The sequence below is a fragment of the Schistocerca serialis genome, chromosome 1 (assembly GCF_023864345.2).
Source record: "Schistocerca serialis cubense isolate TAMUIC-IGC-003099 chromosome 1, iqSchSeri2.2, whole genome shotgun sequence".
NCBI lineage: Eukaryota > Metazoa > Arthropoda > Insecta > Orthoptera > Acrididae > Schistocerca > Schistocerca serialis.
In genome coordinates, this window is record NC_064638.1 from 608,286,541 (window position 1) to 608,303,303 (window position 16,763).

Sequence of the window (16,763 nt, forward strand, 5' to 3'; positions counted from 1 at the left end):
AACACCCGGCATCATGGCGTGGGGAGCGATCTCCTACACTGGCCGTACACCACTGGTGATCGTTGAGGGGACACTGAATAGTGCACGGTACATCCAAACCGTCATCGAACCCATCGTTCTACCATTCCTAGACCGGCAAGGGAACTTGCTGTTCCAACAGGACAATGCACGTCCGCATGTATCCCGTGCCACCCAACGTGCTCTAGAAGGTGTAAGTCAACTACCCTGGCCAGCAAGATCTCCAGATCTGTCCCCCATTGAGCATGTTTGGGACTGGATGAAGCGTCGTCTCACGCGGTCTGCACGTCCAGCACGAACGCTGGTCCAACTGAGGCGCCAGGTGGAAATGGCATGGCAAGCCGTTCTACAGGACTACATCCAGCATCTCTACGATCGTCTCCATGGGAGAATAGCAGCCTGCATTGCTGCGAAAGGTGGATATACACTGTACTAGTGCCGACATTGTGCATGCTCTGTTGCCTGTGTCTATGTGCCTGTGGTTCTGTCAGTGTGATCATGTGATGTATCTGACCCCAGGAATGTGTCAATAAAGTTTCCCCTTCCTGGGACAATGAATTCACGGTGTTCTTATTTCAATTTCCAGGAGTGTATATAGACTAATACATATATGACTGTATCTTCTATCACTACTGTGTTTAGTTAACTATCTTGATATTACACATTCAGTTTGCTACAATAATTTGAAATTAATTCCTTATATATTGTGTATTTCACCCTTTTGTTATTGTTCAACAAAATATTATTTTATAGGCGCCTTCTGTTGACTGGAACCCCACTGCAGAATAATTTGATGGAGCTTTGGTCTCTTATGCACTTTTTAATGCCAAATGTTTTCCAGTCACATCGGGAATTTAAGGAATGGTTCTCTAATCCTGTAACAGGAATGATAGAAGGCAATTCAGAGTATAATGAAAGTATCATCAAGCGATTACATAAGGTAAGTTTTCTGGTTGTGTGTATAATTTTTGTGCTATTAGCTAATATGATGGGAAATTTACAACTTCATAAGAAAAGGGGAAACACTTTGTAACTTTGCTCAGTATTTAAAAAGATTCACACCTAAATAGGCTTTACAGATGTGTAAATTTTATAACTTGCATAACATGTCCTTTTTTTCTTTTCTGTAGGTGCTGAGGCCATTTTTGTTGAGGCGTTTGAAGATTGAAGTGGAGAAGCAGTTACCAAAGAAGTATGAGCATGTAGTTATGTGCCGGCTCTCCAAAAGACAGCGCTTCTTGTATGATGATTTTATGTCTAGAGCAAAGTAAGTCTTATAAGTAAAATGTGTTAGTTCACACAAATAAGAAAGGTAAAATAGGAAAGGCAAAGACTCACCTTCAGCTGACTGACGTATGGTGCATAGAAACGTGCAACAGTAATAGTATTACACAAACTTTCGAGCTCATGCTTTCTGTAGCAAAAGTACACACTTCCACACACACACACACACACGGCCACAAATATTCCAAAATCCATGTATCTGTGGCCTCATCTTTCCCCAGTTTATATATTATTCCATTCAGGAATTTCCGTCATTGTTAAGAAAGATGAATGTTTGGTGCTATTGGTGCAACATTCTGCTATTCAAAGTTTTTACTTGTTGCTGAAAAGTACATCTTTACGTATTAAGTGTACAATCAGAACATACATAAAAGGCAATATTCACCTAGATATTAAAGGTCTTTATGGCCATCTCCAGGTGATCACATCAATACTGATTTCTTTGTTGAGCAGTTGCTGTTTGATACACTACAGAGAACCAATGTGCCTCTGAGTGAAATAGTCGCTGATGCCCTCTAACATAAAGCGAAGGTATGGCACTCCAATGTGAAAACTGACAGAAATGATGAATCACTGTTGAGACTTATTTTTTAGTTTAGATGAAACAGTGTGCCACTTTTTACTTGAAAGATAGCATGTATCTCTATTTATAATATGATGTATCATGACAGGAGGCAATTCTTGTTAGATTTAACTAACAATGTGTAATGTAAGAGAGTATTGAAGGATTTCAATGTATAGTTAAATATTTAAGCCACTGAAGATATTACTTACCAGGAAAGTACTTGGGCTTGATCAAATAGATCTGTATGAATGTTTGGTTATGGGACCATTATGTACCTCTGCCTCCCCCAGTGAACCATGGACCTTGCCGTTGGTGGGGAGGCTTGCATGCCTCAGCAATACAGATGGCCGTACCGTAGGTGCAACCACAACGGAGGGGTATCTGTTGAGAGGCCAGACAAACATGTGGTTCCTGAAGAGGGGCAGCAGCCTTTTCAGTAGTTGCAGGGGCAACAGTCTGGATGATTGACTGATCTGGCCTTGTAACATTAACCAAAACGGCCTTGCTGTGCTGGTACTGCGAACGGCTGAAAGCAAGGGGAAACTACAGCCATAAATTTTCCCGAGGACATGCAGCTTTACTGTATGATTAAATGATGATGGCGTCCTCTTGGGTAAAATATTCCAGAGGTAAAATAGTCCCCCATTCGGATCTCCGGGCGGGGACTACTCAAGAGGACGTCGTTATCAAGAGAAAGAAAACTGGCGTTCTACGGATCGGAGCGTGGAATGTCAGATCCCTTAATCGGGCAGGTAGGTTAGAAAATTTAAAAAGGGAAATGGCTAGGTTAAAGTTAGACATAGTGGGAATTAGTGAAGTTCGGTGGCAGGAGAAACAAGACTTTTGGTCAGGTGATTACAGGGTTATAAATACAAAATCAAATAGGAGTAATGCAGGAGTAGGTTTAATAATGAATAAAAAAGTAGGAGTGCGGGTTAGCTACTACAAACAGCATAGTGAACGCATTATTGTGGCCAAGATAGACACAAAGCCCATGCCTGCTACAGTAGTACAAGTTTATATGCCAACTAGCTCTGCAGATGATGAAGAAATTGATAAAATGTATGACGAGATAAAAGAAATTATTCAGGTAGTGAAGGGAGGTAGTGTAGGAAAAGGGAGAGAAGGAAACATAGTAGGTGAATATGGATTGGGGGACAGAAATGAAAGAGGAAGCCGCCTGGTAGAATTTTGCACAGAGCACAACATAATCATAGCTAACACTTGGTTTAAGAATCATGAAAGAAGGTTGTATACATGGAAGAACCCTGGAGATACTAAAAGGTATCAGATAGATTATATAATGGTAAGACAGAGATTTAGGAACCAGGTTTTAAATTGTAAGACATTTCCAGGGGCAGATGTGGACTCTGACCACAATCTATTGGTTATGACCTGTAGATTAAAACTGAAGAAACTGCAAAAAGGTGGGAATTTAAGGAGATGGGACCTGGATAAACTAAAAGAACCAGAGGTTGTACAGAGATTCAGGGAGAGCATAAGGGAGCAATTGACAGGAATGGGGGAAATAAATACAGTAGAAGAAGAATGGGTAGCTTTGAGGGATGAAGTAGTGAAGGCAGCAGAGGATCAAGTAGGTAAAAAGACGAGGGCTAGTAGAAATCCTTGGGTAACAGAAGAAATATTGAATTTAATTGATGAAAGGAGAAAATATAAAAATGCAGTAAGTGAAACAGGCAAAAAGGAATACAAACGTCTCAAAAATGAGATCGACAGGAAGTGCAAAATGGCTAAGCAGGGATGGCTAGAGGACAAATGTAAGGATGTAGAGGCCTATCTCACTAGGGGTAAGATAGATACCGCCTACAGGAAAATTAGAGAGACCTTTGGAGATAAGAGAACGACTTGTATGAATATCAAGAGCTCAGATGGAAACCCAGTTCTAAGCAAAGAAGGGAAAGCAGAAAGGTGGAATGAGTATATAGAGGGTCTATACAAGGGCGATGTACTTGAGGACAATATTATGGAAATGGAAGAGGATGTCGATGAAGATGAAATGGGAGATATGATATTGCGTGAAGAGTTTGACAGAGCACTGAAAGACCTGAGTCGAAACAAGGCCCCCGGAGTAGACAATATTCCATTGGAACTACTGACGGCCGTGGGAGAGCCAGTCCTGACAAAACTCTACCATCTGGTGAGCAAGATGTATGAAACAGGCGAAATACCCTCAGACTTCAAGAAGAATATAATAATTCCAATCCCAAAGAAAGCAGGTGTTGACAGATGTGAAAATTACCGAACTATCAGCTTAATAAGTCACAGCTGCAAAATACTAACACGAATTCTTTACAGACGAATGGAAAAACTAGTAGAAGCCAACCTCGGGGAAGATCAGTTTGGATTCCGTAGAATCACTGGAACACGTGAGGCAATACTGACCTTACGACTTATCTTAGAAGAAAGATTAAGGAAAGGCAAACCTACGTTTCTAGCATTTGTGGACTTAGAGAAAGCTTTTGACAATGTTGACTGGAATACTCTCTTTCAAATTCTAAAGGTGGCAAGGGTAAAATACAGGGAGCGAAAGGCTATTTACAATTTGTACAGAAACCAGATGGCAGTTATAAGAGTCGAGGGACATGAAAGGGAAGCAGTGGTTGGGAAGGGAGTAAGACAGGGTTGTAGCCTCTCCCCGATGTTGTTCAATCTGTATATTGAGCAAGCAGTAAAGGAAACAAAAGAAAAATTCGGAGTAGGTATTAAAATTCATGGAGAAGAAATAAAAACTTTGAGGTTCGCCGATGACATTGTAATTCTGTCAGAGACAGCAAAGGACTTGGAAGAGCAGTTGAATGGAATGGACAGTGTCTTGAAAGGAGGATATAAGATGAACATCAACAAAAGCAAAACAAGGATAATGGAATGTAGTCTAATTAAGTCGGGTGATGCTGAGGGAATTAGATTAGGAAATGAGGCACTTAAAGTAGTAAAGGAGTTTTGCTATTTGGGGAGCAAAATAACTGATGATGGTCGAAGTAGAGAGGATATAAAATGTAGGCTGGCAATGGCAAGGAAAGCGTTTCTGAAGAAGAGAAATTTGTTAACATCCAGTATTGATTTAAGTGTCAGGAAGTCATTTCTGAAAGTATTCGTATGGAGTGTAGCCATGTATGGAAGTGAAACATGGACGATAAATAGTTTGGACAAGAAGAGAATAGAAGCTTTCGAAATGTGGTGCTACAGAAGAATGCTGAAGATTAGATGGGTAGATCACATAACTAATGAGGAAGTATTGAATAGGATTGGGGAGAAGAGAAGTTTGTGGCACAACTTGACCAGAAGAAGGGATCGGTTGGTAGGACATGTTCTGAGGCATCAAGGGATCACCAATTTAGTATTGGAGGGCAGCGTGGAGGGTAAAAATCGTAGAGGGAGACCAAGAGATGAATACACTAAGCAGATTCAGAAGGATGTAGGTTGCAGTAGGTACTGGGAGATGAAAAAGCTTGCACAGGATAGAGTAGCATGGAGAGCTGCATCAAACCAGTCTCAGGACTGAAGACCACAACAACAACAACAACAACAACAACAACAGTGAAGGGAGACGAAAATTTAATAGTCGTGGGTGACTGGAATTCGTCAGTAGGAAAAGGGAAAGAAGGAAACATAGTAGGTGAATATGGATTGGGGGGAAGAAATGAAAGAGGAAGCCGCCTTGTAGAATTTTGCACAGAGCATAACTTAATCATAGCTAACACTTGGTTCAAGAATCATAAAAGAAGGTTGTATACCTGGAAGAATCCTGGAGATACGAAAAGGTATCAGATAGATTATATAACGGTAAGACAGAGATTTAGGAACCAGGTTTTAAATTGCAAGACATTTCCAGTGGCAGATGTGGATTCTGACCACAACCTATTGGTTATGAACTGCAGATTGAAACTGAAGAAACTGCAAAAAGGTGGGAATTTAAGGAGATGGGACCTGGATAAACTGAAAGAACCAGAGGTTGTACAGAGTTTCAGGGAGAGCATAAGGGAACAATTGACAGGAATGGGGGAAAGAAATACAATAGAAGAAGAATGGGTAGCTCTGAGGGATGAAGTAGTGAAGGCAGCAGAGGATCAAGTAGGTAAAAAGACGAGGGCTAATAGAAATCCTTGGGTAACAGAAGAAATATTCAATTTAATTGATGAAAGGAGAAAATATAAAAATGCAGTAAATGAAGCAGGCAAAAAGGAATACAAACGTCTCAAAAATGAGATCGACAGGAAGTGCAAAATGGCTAAGCAGGGATGGCTAGAGGACAAATGTAAGGATGTAGAGGCTTGTCTCACTAGGGGTAAGATAGATACTGCCTACAGGAAAATTAAAGAGACCTTTGGAGAGAAGAGAACCACTTGTATGAATATCAAGAGCTCAGATGGCAACCCAGTTCTAAGCAAAGAAGGGAAGGCAGAAAGGTGGAAGGAGTATATAGAGGGTTTATACAAGGGCGATGTACTTGAGGACAATATTATGGAAACGGAAGAGGATGTAGATGAAGATGAAATGGGAGATACAATACTGCATGAAGAGTTTGACAGAGCACTGAAAGACCTGAGTCGAAACAAGGCCCCGGGAGTAGACAACATTCCATTAGAACTACTGATGGCCTTGGGAGAGCCAGTCCTGACAAAACTCTACCATCTGGTGAGCAAGATGTATGAGACAGGCGAAATACCCACAGACTTCAAGAAGAATATAATAATTCCAACCCCAAAGAAAGCAGGTGTCGACAGATGTGAAAATTACCGAACTATCAGTTTAATAAGTCACAGCTGCAAAATACTAATGCGAATTCTTTACAGATGAATGGAAAAACTGGTAGAAGCGGACCTCGGGGAAGATCAGTTTGGATTCCATAGAAATGTTGGAACACGTGAGACAATACTAACCTTACGACTTCTCTTAGAAGAAAGATTAAGAAAAGGCAAACCTACGTTTCTAGCATTTGTAGACTTAGAGAAAGCTTTTGACAACGTTAACTGGAATACTCTCTTTCAAATTCTAAAGGTGGCAGGGGTAAAATACAGGGAGCGAAAGGCTATTTACAATTTGTACAGAAACCAGATGGCAGTTATAAGAGTCGAGGGACACGAAAGGGAAGCAGTGGTTGGGAAGGGAGTGAGACAAGGTTGTAGCCTATCCCCGATGTTATTCAATCTGTATATTGAGCAAGCAGTAAAGGAAACAAAAGAAAAATTCGGAGAGGATATAAAATCTAGACTGGCAATGGCAAGGAAATCGTTTCTGAAGAAGAGAAATTTGTTAACATCGAGTATAGATTTAAGTGTCAGGAAGTCGTTTCTGAAAGTATTTGTATGGAGTGTAGCCATGTATGGAAGTGAAACATGGACGATAACCAGTTTGGACAAGAAGAGAATAGAAGCTTTTGAAATGTGGTGCTACAGAAGAATGCTGAAGATAAGGTGGGTAGATCACGTAACTAATGAGGAGGTATTTAATAGGATTGGGGAGAAGATAAGTTTGTGGCACAACTTGACTAGAAGAAGGACATGTTCTGAGGCATCAAGGGATCACAAATTTAGCATTGGAGGGCAGCGTGGAGGGTAAAAATCATAGAGGGAGACCAAGAGATGAATACACTAAGCAGATTCAGAAGGATGTAGGTTGCAGTAGGTACTGGGAGATGAAGAAGCTTGCACAGGATAGAGTAGCATGGAGAGCTGCATCAAACCAGTCTCAGGACTGAAGACCACAACAACAACATGTTCTCTCGTGAAGATGGCAGCCAGATGGACTGCTGACATTGTGTCAAGTTGACAGAATGGTCTTGCTGTGGCCCAACAAGAATATAAGTTACACTTCAAAACTTAAGATGTCTGTCATTTAATTTTATTCTAATAAAATAAGGCATGTAAATATGTCACATTCAGAATAATGTTAAGGTGAGACCCAATAGGTGCGTGTATGTGTGTGTTTTTTCTAATTCAGAATAAGGCCTTTTGGTCAAAAGCTTACAAGTATAGCATACTTTTTGTTGTGCCTGTCTGCAATTCTACATCTCTTTTATATGAAGAGTAGCAATTCATTTCATTATAAACTTTGTTTACCTTTCTTGCCAGTTATAGAGTCCATGCAGAATACTGTGGCTGGTAGATTCATAGAAGGTAGGGCACTCATGGGGAGAGTGGTAGTGGTGGGGGTTGCGGCCAGGTGCTGTAGGGGGAATGCCGAGTGCTGGAGGGGAAGCGCCGTTTTAATCTGAAGTCTACACTCACATTTTTTGTAAATGGTAGATGGAGTGCCTCCACCCCCAAATCTATATGGTGACCATTCAAAAAGCTCTACTGCCACCCTTGCTTTGGTTATCATCTAAAAATAATTCCCCCTGAAAATGTGGCGGTTTATTGACACCTTTTTGCTTGGTTTGTTAACCATGTGTAACTTTCAGAGTAGTGTCACAATTTTGAGTAAAATGTGCACATTTCTGTTATTGCCATGTTAAAATTTACTGCTTTTGCCAAAACACAGCAGAGTTTACACAGTATCACCTCACTAACATGTGCAGATGCAGTTGCGAGAGAATTCTGAAACAGTGGTTTATTAAGTGTTGAATTGAGGAAAAGTTAGATCAGTAGCTTATGAAAAAGCACATCATCGTTAAAAAATATATGTGTAATGTCTTCAATTATGTTGTTCCAAAACTCATACAATTTCTCATTTCACCAACTATCGATGGTGTTTAAAAGTTACAGTCTTTCATTGAAAAAGTCAGTAGTTAGTGGAATATCATGGTAGATAATGAAGTTTTGCATAATAATCATATGGCAAAATACTCCCCTCTTTGCATCTATCATTTGCTACTCATTTTGATACCTCAATCCATTTATGAAATACAAGGAGTGTTCTGGATATTTCAGTCTGGCTTTATTGCCCATGTGACATGATCCTAAATGAGTGTGCTATGTCAGATTAATTTTCATGAGATTGGTAACAGATAAAGACCTCCTCCCAAGCCTAAAGAAAAATTCAATATGTTAGCTAAATTTCATATGCAGCAACATATTACCTAATATGCATCAAACACACAATCATAGCGACCCCTATTTTTCATTGCAAATTTCTTTGAATTTCGTGCTGTGTTGTACTTTCATGTAAATGTCACAATAACTATGCCCATTAATGAAATGGTGGGCACATCATAACCTGGGGTGTAAAGCTACAATTAAAGCAAAAATGATTTTTTTTTACTATACAGGGTGTTACAAAAAGGTACAGCCAAACTTTCAGGAAACATTCCTCATCCACAAAGAAAAAAAAAATGTTATGTGGACATGTGTCCGGAAGCGCTTACTTTCCATGTTAGAGCTCTTTTTATTACTTCTCTTCAAATTACATTAATCATGGAATGGAAACACACAGCAACAGAATGTGCCAGCGTGACTTCGAACACTTTGTTACAGGAAATGTTTAAAATGTCCTCCGTTAGTGAGGATACATGCATCCACCCTCCGTCGCATGGAATCCTCGATGCGCTGATGCAGCCCTGGAGAATGGCGTATTGTATCACAGCCATCCACAATACGAGCACGAAAAGTCTCTACATTTGGTACCGGGGTTGCGTAGACAAGAGCTTTCAAATGCCCCCATAAATGAAAGTCAAGAGGGTTGAGGTCAGGAGAGTGTGGAGGCCATGGAATTGGTCTGCCTCTACCAATCCATCGGTCACCGAATCTGTTGTTGAGAAGCGTACGAACACTTCGACTGAAATGTGCAGGAGCTCCATCGTGCATGAACCACATGTCGTGTCGTATTTGTAAAGGGACATGTTCTAGCAGCACAGGTAGAGTATCCCATATGAAATCATGATAACGTGCTCCATTGAGCGTAGGTGGAAGAACATGGGGCCCAATCAAGAGATCACCAACAATACCTGCCCAAACGTTCACAGAAAATCTATGTTGATGATGTGATTGCACAATTGCGTGCGGATTCTCGTCAGCTCACACATGTTGATTGTGTAAATTTACAATTTGATCACGTTGGAATGAAGCCTCATCCGTAAAGAGACCATTTGCACTGAAATGAGGATTGACACATTGTTGGATGAACCATTCGCAGAAGTGTATCCGTGGAGGCCAATCAGCTGCTGATAGTGCCTGCACACGTTGTACATGGTACGGAAACAACTGGTTCTCCCATAGCAGTCTCCATACAGTGACGTGGTCAACGTTACCTTGTACAGCAGCAACTTCTCTGACGCTGACATTAGGGTTATCATCAACTGCAACAAGAATTGCCTCGTCCATTGCAGATGTCCTCGTCGTTCTAGGTCTTCCCCAGTCGCGAGTCATAGGCTGGAATGTTCCGTGCTCCCTAAGACGGCGATCAATTGCTTCGAACGTCTTCCTGTCGGGACACATTCGTTCTGGAAATCTGTCTCAATACAAACGTACTGCGCCACAGCTATTGCCCCATGCTAATCCATACATCAAATGGTCATCTGCCAACTCCGCATTTGTAAACTTTGCACTGACTGCAAAACCACATTCGTGATGAACATTAACCTGTTGATGCTACATACTGATGTGCTTGATGCTAGTACTGTAGAGCAATGAGTCGCATGTCAACACAAGCACCGAAGTCAACATTACCTTCCTTCAATTGGGCCAACTGGCGGTGAATCGAGGAAGTACAGTACATACTGATGAAACTAAAATTAGCTCTAACATGGAAATTAAGTGTTTCCGGACACATGTACACATAACATCTTTTCTTTATTTGTGTGTGAGGAATGTTTCCTGAAAGTTTGGCCGTACCTTTTTGTAACACCCTGTATATTGTCTGTAAAATTGATTGAGAAAAATTGTAGGGCATGCGCCTTGATTCTGTCATCACTGACCAGCCAAAAGTTGGATGACAGTGTTGGCCTCCCCTTCTGAACAAATGAATTAACTCGCCCAACGCTTTGAACGAAAATGTGTCACTACACATCAGGCACCATATCCTCGGTGGACTCTACCATTTCCCATAAACCATTTCATCTGCCCTCAGAATACATGTTTTCCACCTCATGGACAGTTTTGTGTGGAAATTATTTCCCATGATAGGCAGTTTGTATCAGTCTGTGAAAATTTTTGGTACTCTTTCCTGATCATAGATCGTGGTTCACTTCAGAATTTAATCCGTTATGCACTTCAGGAACAGTACTTTATGTCATCGTGGCTTGATTGATGTCAGTGGTGCACACAGTTATAGATCAGTGTTGAGAAGAATGTATCTGTAGCTTCAGGGGACCGAATTGATGCCGATGGGAGAAATAGACCAGAATGCATTTTCACTCTACACTGAAGTGTGCGTTCATTTGAAAGTTCCTGGCAGATTAAAACTATGTGCTGAATCAGGAATCTAACATGGAACCATTGCTGTGCTCTACTGACTGAGCTTCTCAGATATGACTGACTATGTGCTCTCACAGCTTTACTTTCAGCATTATGTCTTTCCTATCGTCGAAACTTCGCAGAAGTTCTCCTGCATACCTAGCATGACTATCACTCCTTGAAGAACAGATACTGTGGGGAATGAATTTTCATTCTGCAGTGGAGTGTTTGCTGACTTAAAACTTTCTGGCAGATTACAAAGGCAAGGGTTCTGTGTTCGACTCCTGGCGTACCACACAGTTTTAATCTGCCAGGAAGTTCAAAGAGAAATAGATCTTTTCAATGTATTTCATGCTCATCAACAAAAACATTAGCATTGTAGTCAGTATGGTATTGCTTCCACATATACAGTAAAACCCTGTTGCAACACACCTGCATTTGAGGAATTCCTGGTGTTGAATAATATTTCTGTTGGTCTCAGTGAAATTGCCATAAGAAAAATGTGACTGAAATTAAATTTTAAGAAAAGGTGCACTTTGAAGGAATAAATATTGAACAGTTTGCAAACTGAACCCCAGTTATGACAAACATTTTTGAATGAGTTGCATTACTGCTGATAGAGAAAAGCCAGTAATTCACAACCAATTCCCATTGCCACAGTTTTTAGCCAGTAATTTTAAACAGGTGCCAGTTTCCGAATGTTGATCACATCATATGTTATTCCAGAAAATGTAGGCATTACGTCCAATAACGCACATAGGTCACATTGTTTTGTTTATCAAAGTGGTGATTTCTACTCTGTGAAAGTTTTGTGTAGTTAAAGCCTGCTAAAGAAGAAATCTTATGATTCAGCAGAAGCTGACAATTATCTTCCACGTTGAATACAATTAGAAAGTTAAATTCTCCTACATGGCAAAAAAAAAAAAAAAAAAAAAAAAAAAAAAAAAAAAAAAAAAAAAAAAAACACAGAGCAGACATTCCTAAATGCTGTAACTAATGCCCCTTCAACATTAGAAAGGGAGGACATTTGTGCTTCATCACTGGAACAGAAGAAGAATTACAATTGGTTGGGTAGTAGCACTGTACTGCTTTCTTAATTCATATCAAAAAGCAGACTGGAAGCTGTTTAATTTCTTTACTACAGCTTCAGGAGTCACTTGGGTCATGGAAGGTTTCAATCTTTTTATTAAAACTGGCATACGTATATATTTCTCTTACACCATTGGAATATGAAATACGTTCTATATCCCAGTGTTCAGGAAGATTGCGGAAGTCTTCAGTAAAATCCGAAAACACACAATTTTTTCCATGGAGATAACAGTGGCAACAGGTTGAGTTTCAGGTGACAGGTGATTATGGAAACTGTGCAGTTACCAGAGGGAACTGTGAGATACATTGTCACTAAATACTAGTCTCTGGTGCAGGTGAACTGCGTATCTGAAATACACAGTTACCTCAGGTAATCATACATTTTATCGCTCAGAAATGACGTCACTCATGATAAACCGTGCAGCTAAACGGGAGGTGTGGAGCTGTTTGAGGTGTTAGAAACCATCCTATTACTAATAAAATGGCTTCGTGAACTGAGAAGTGGAAACATTCTAATAGATGGAAATTTCTTAATAGAGAAGCTTCAGTGCACTGCCCGAAGCTCGAGGTTTGATTTCAGTGCATCAAATACCTTGCAGGATTGTCTACGGGGTGTGGGGCTGAACCTGTAATACCAACATTTGGAAAATGGATATTTTTCCATGGCCGATAACAAATGTTAGCCAAGAAACATGTTCAATGCATATGGAACTGCAGCTTCTATAATTTATTTCTCTCAAAAACATGGGCCTATTCTGTTCAGGGAAAAATGTCAGAGAGGCAAAAATAAAAAGCAGCACTGTTGTATGTTAATAGTGACAGAGGTGAAAAATAGCTGCCATCAGCAGTTTTAAAATTTTAAACTCCCAAGTGGATGACTGCTGAAATTTGTACGAAGTTTTTTAGGAAGTTAGATGCCAAGATGAATGCAGCAGGAAGTCAGGAACATTGATGTGTTGCTTCCTACTGACTGTACAAGTTGCCTGCAGCCTCTAAAACTGGGTATAATTCACCTTGTGAAAGCTAAATACAGATTGTCTGTAGTGCAGAGGTCAGTTTCATTCCTAAAAGAAAGGACCCAGTGAGACTGAATTATGGGCTATGTGCATGTTTATTACTGCCTGGAATGCTGTAATCCAAGAAGAATATTACACGAATTCTTTATAGACGAATGGAAAAACTAGTAGAAGCCGACCTCGGGGAAGATAAGTTTGGATTCCGTAGAAATACTGGAACACGTGAGGCAATACTGACCTTACGACTTATCTTAGAAGAAAGATTAAGGAAAGGCAAACCTACGTTTCTAGCATTTGTAGACTTAGAGGAAGCTTTTGACAATGTTGACTGGAATACTCTCTTTCAAATTCTAAAGGTGGCAGGGGTAAAATACAGGGAGCGAAAGGCTATTTACAATTTGTACAGAAACCAGATGGCAGTTATAAGAGTCGAGGGACATGAAAGGGAAGCAGTGGTTGGGAAGGGAGTAAGGAAGGGTTGTAGCCTCTCCCCAATGTTATTCAATCTGTATATTGAGCAAGCAGTAAAGGAAACAAAAGAAAAATTCGGAGTAGGTATTAAAATCCATGGAGAAGAAATAAAAACTTTGAGGTTCGCCGATGACATTGTAATTCTGTCAGAGACAGCAAAGGACTTGGAAGAGCAGTTGAACGGAATGGATGGTGTCTTGAAGGGAGGATATAAGATGAACATCAACAAAAGCAAAACGAGGATAATGGAATGTAGTCGAATTACGTCGGGTGATGTTGAGCGTATTAGGTTAGGAAATGAGACACTTAAAGTAGCAAAGGAGTTTTGCTATTTGGGGAGCAAAATAACTGATGATGGTCGAAGTAGAGAGGATATAAAATGTAGACTGGCAATGGCAAGGAAAGTGTTTCTGAAGAAGAGAAATTTGTTAACACCGAGTATAGATTTAAGTGTCAGGAAGTCATTTCTGAAAGTATTTGTATGGAGTGTAGCCATGTATGGAAGTGAAACATGGACAGTAATTAGTTTGGACAAGAAGGGAATAGAAGCTTTCGAAATGTGGTGCTACAGAAGAATGCTGAAGATTAGATGGGTAGATCACATAACTAATGAGGAAGTATTGAATAGGATTGGGGAGAAGAGAAGTTTGTGGCACAACTTGACCAGAAGAAGGGATCGGTTGGTAGGACATGTTCTGAGGCATCAAGGGATCACCAGTTTAGTATTGGAGGGCAGCGCGGAGGGTAAAAATCGTAGGGGGAGACCAAGAGATGAATACACTAAGCAGATTCAGAAGGATGTAGGCTGCAGTAGGTACTGGGAGATGAAACAGCTTGCACAGGATAGAGTAGCATGGAGAGCTGCATCAAACCAGTCTCAGGACTGAAGACCACAACAACAACAAGTGAAGGAAATTAAATGTACAATGTTTATACAATAATTTGCGGTCATGAGTTTCATCAGTTCTTAAAACCTCACAGATGTCTAATAGAAAGGAAAAACTCGTCAAAAATTTGAAATTGATGTCTAGTTACAATGTAATCAAGCTATTTTCTGACATGCTACGACCACAGATTATACATCAAAACATGTGTTATTGAGAGGTCTTTCATGTGTGCTCAACCAATAACAGACAAAAATTTTTGAACATAATGAATTAAACTGAAAACTGTGAATAACACTGAAAGGTATCAAAATATAACATGGAGGGGTGTGTGTTTTCCTTCTGTAGCCAATAGCAGTGCAGCATACTGTGGTGACACGAGCACAGAGACCTACAGTGTATTGCTTGTAAACTTTTCTTTGTTCATTGTGCTGAGCAGTCGAAACAGGGCAGTATTGTGAATGCATGCTGTTTGCAAACAAACGTCTGAGACGTTACAAACATCCGAGATGTTGCTATCTGACAGTTTTCACCATACTTCACAGTTTTCAGTTTATTTCACCATATAGGCTATAAATTTTCGCTATTTTTAAGGTGAATGAGAAATGAAAGAACCCTCAATACTGCGTGGCAGTAGTGTGTTGGGAAATGACTCATTTGCCTCGTATATCTTTAGCAAAAAGTAATAGTCTTTTAAATTATGTACCATAGCAGGTGTAATAGATAATCAACCAGTTGCAGTAAATGGTGGTTTTCAAATAACCTTTACCATGGTTTTAACGGATTTAAATCCGTCTTCCTCAGAAAGATGACAGGCTTCACATTAGCAATCAATGACAGGCTTCACATTAGCAATCAGTGAGAAAAGCTTGGCAGTCTAAACAGCCAACAAGCTTTTTGGTTCTTCAGACCACCAAGCGTACTTGTTGATCGGCTTGTTTGCCTCAGGATTTGTTTTCCTGGTATCTATGCTTTCTACTCTTCCTCAGTCGGCATGTAGCTATTAACATGGTCTGTTATTTTAAGAGATTGTTTTTACTGATGTGACAAGCTCTTGTTTCTAGAGGCTTAAGTTTTACACATGGACATACAGACCATTGCCGACACATTTCACATTAGTCGACTAAAACAACTTTCGAATGAAACGATTTTGTCATCATTTTGGATACTGCCTTTACATCAAGACACCAATAGGTGATATTATGTGTAGCTTTAAAATAAATGCCTTTTTAATCAATGAAAAGTTTTTGGCACCATGTGTTTTGGGATTTATTAGGGCCAAATCATGAAGTCATATGCGTCTTATGCGGGTTAAGAACCTCAAAATTCTGGTTATGGGTCATTTAGTTAGCTTATTGGAGCTAACTGTCTATCAAAGGCGATCCACGGACCACCATGTAAAGGAAAAAAAAGTGATTCATTATATTATGTATTATAGAATATATGTTACATATTATGAAATTCATTTGGAATAGCCAGTTGAATGTTGAAATTGCTGATTTGATATTGTGTAAGGCTGTTTCAAATACTTTGTCATTTGTAGCTGCTAATTAAAAATGTTGAGTAAATCTTACTGTTTAACAAACTTCTTGCCTTAAATTTATGGTTGATGGAGGTGAAAGAAAATGATTATTCATAAGCTATAATTAATAGAAAAACCTGAAAAAATCTGTGTATCAATGATAGATGCCATGCATTATGTTGCTAAAGCATAGTAGGATGTCATTTCTATAACTGTGCATTTTTTCTGAAGCAAGGACTTAAATTCCTAGAAGAAAAAAAAACAGCATTGCATAGAACAAAGGATATGTTTGTAAATAAAAAGTAGGCCTATCTGGCAGTGAAAAATCCAGAATAGTATGTTAATATCTATGTGAGGATAAATGACTGTTGATATGAAACCACATCTTGGTTCTTAACAAGGAAAATTGCCAAACAGCCATGCGATTTGTTTTTATTTTGACAAGTAGTTTCAACCATTCAGTATGCTATTCTCAGAACCCATATGCACTTCATGTACAAGTACTGTCCCAAAAATAGTGGAACACTCATTATTTCGTGCCGATGGTGTGTTGGAGTGAAATGC

General features: G+C 39.7%; 1 protein-coding gene across 4 annotated transcripts in view; it reads left to right on the plus strand.

Annotated features, from left to right (window-relative positions):
* Positions 1 to 16,763, plus strand: part of LOC126477588 (helicase domino) — a 423,343-nt gene that overhangs the window by 135,261 nt on the left and 271,319 nt on the right. For all 4 annotated transcript variants that reach the window (XM_050103628.1, XM_050103631.1, XM_050103630.1 and 1 more), the window contains 2 exons: positions 772 to 958; positions 1,149 to 1,285. In XM_050103628.1, coding sequence (XP_049959585.1) covers positions 772 to 958; positions 1,149 to 1,285 — 324 coding nt within the window. The remainder of the gene's footprint in view (positions 1 to 771; positions 959 to 1,148; positions 1,286 to 16,763) is intronic.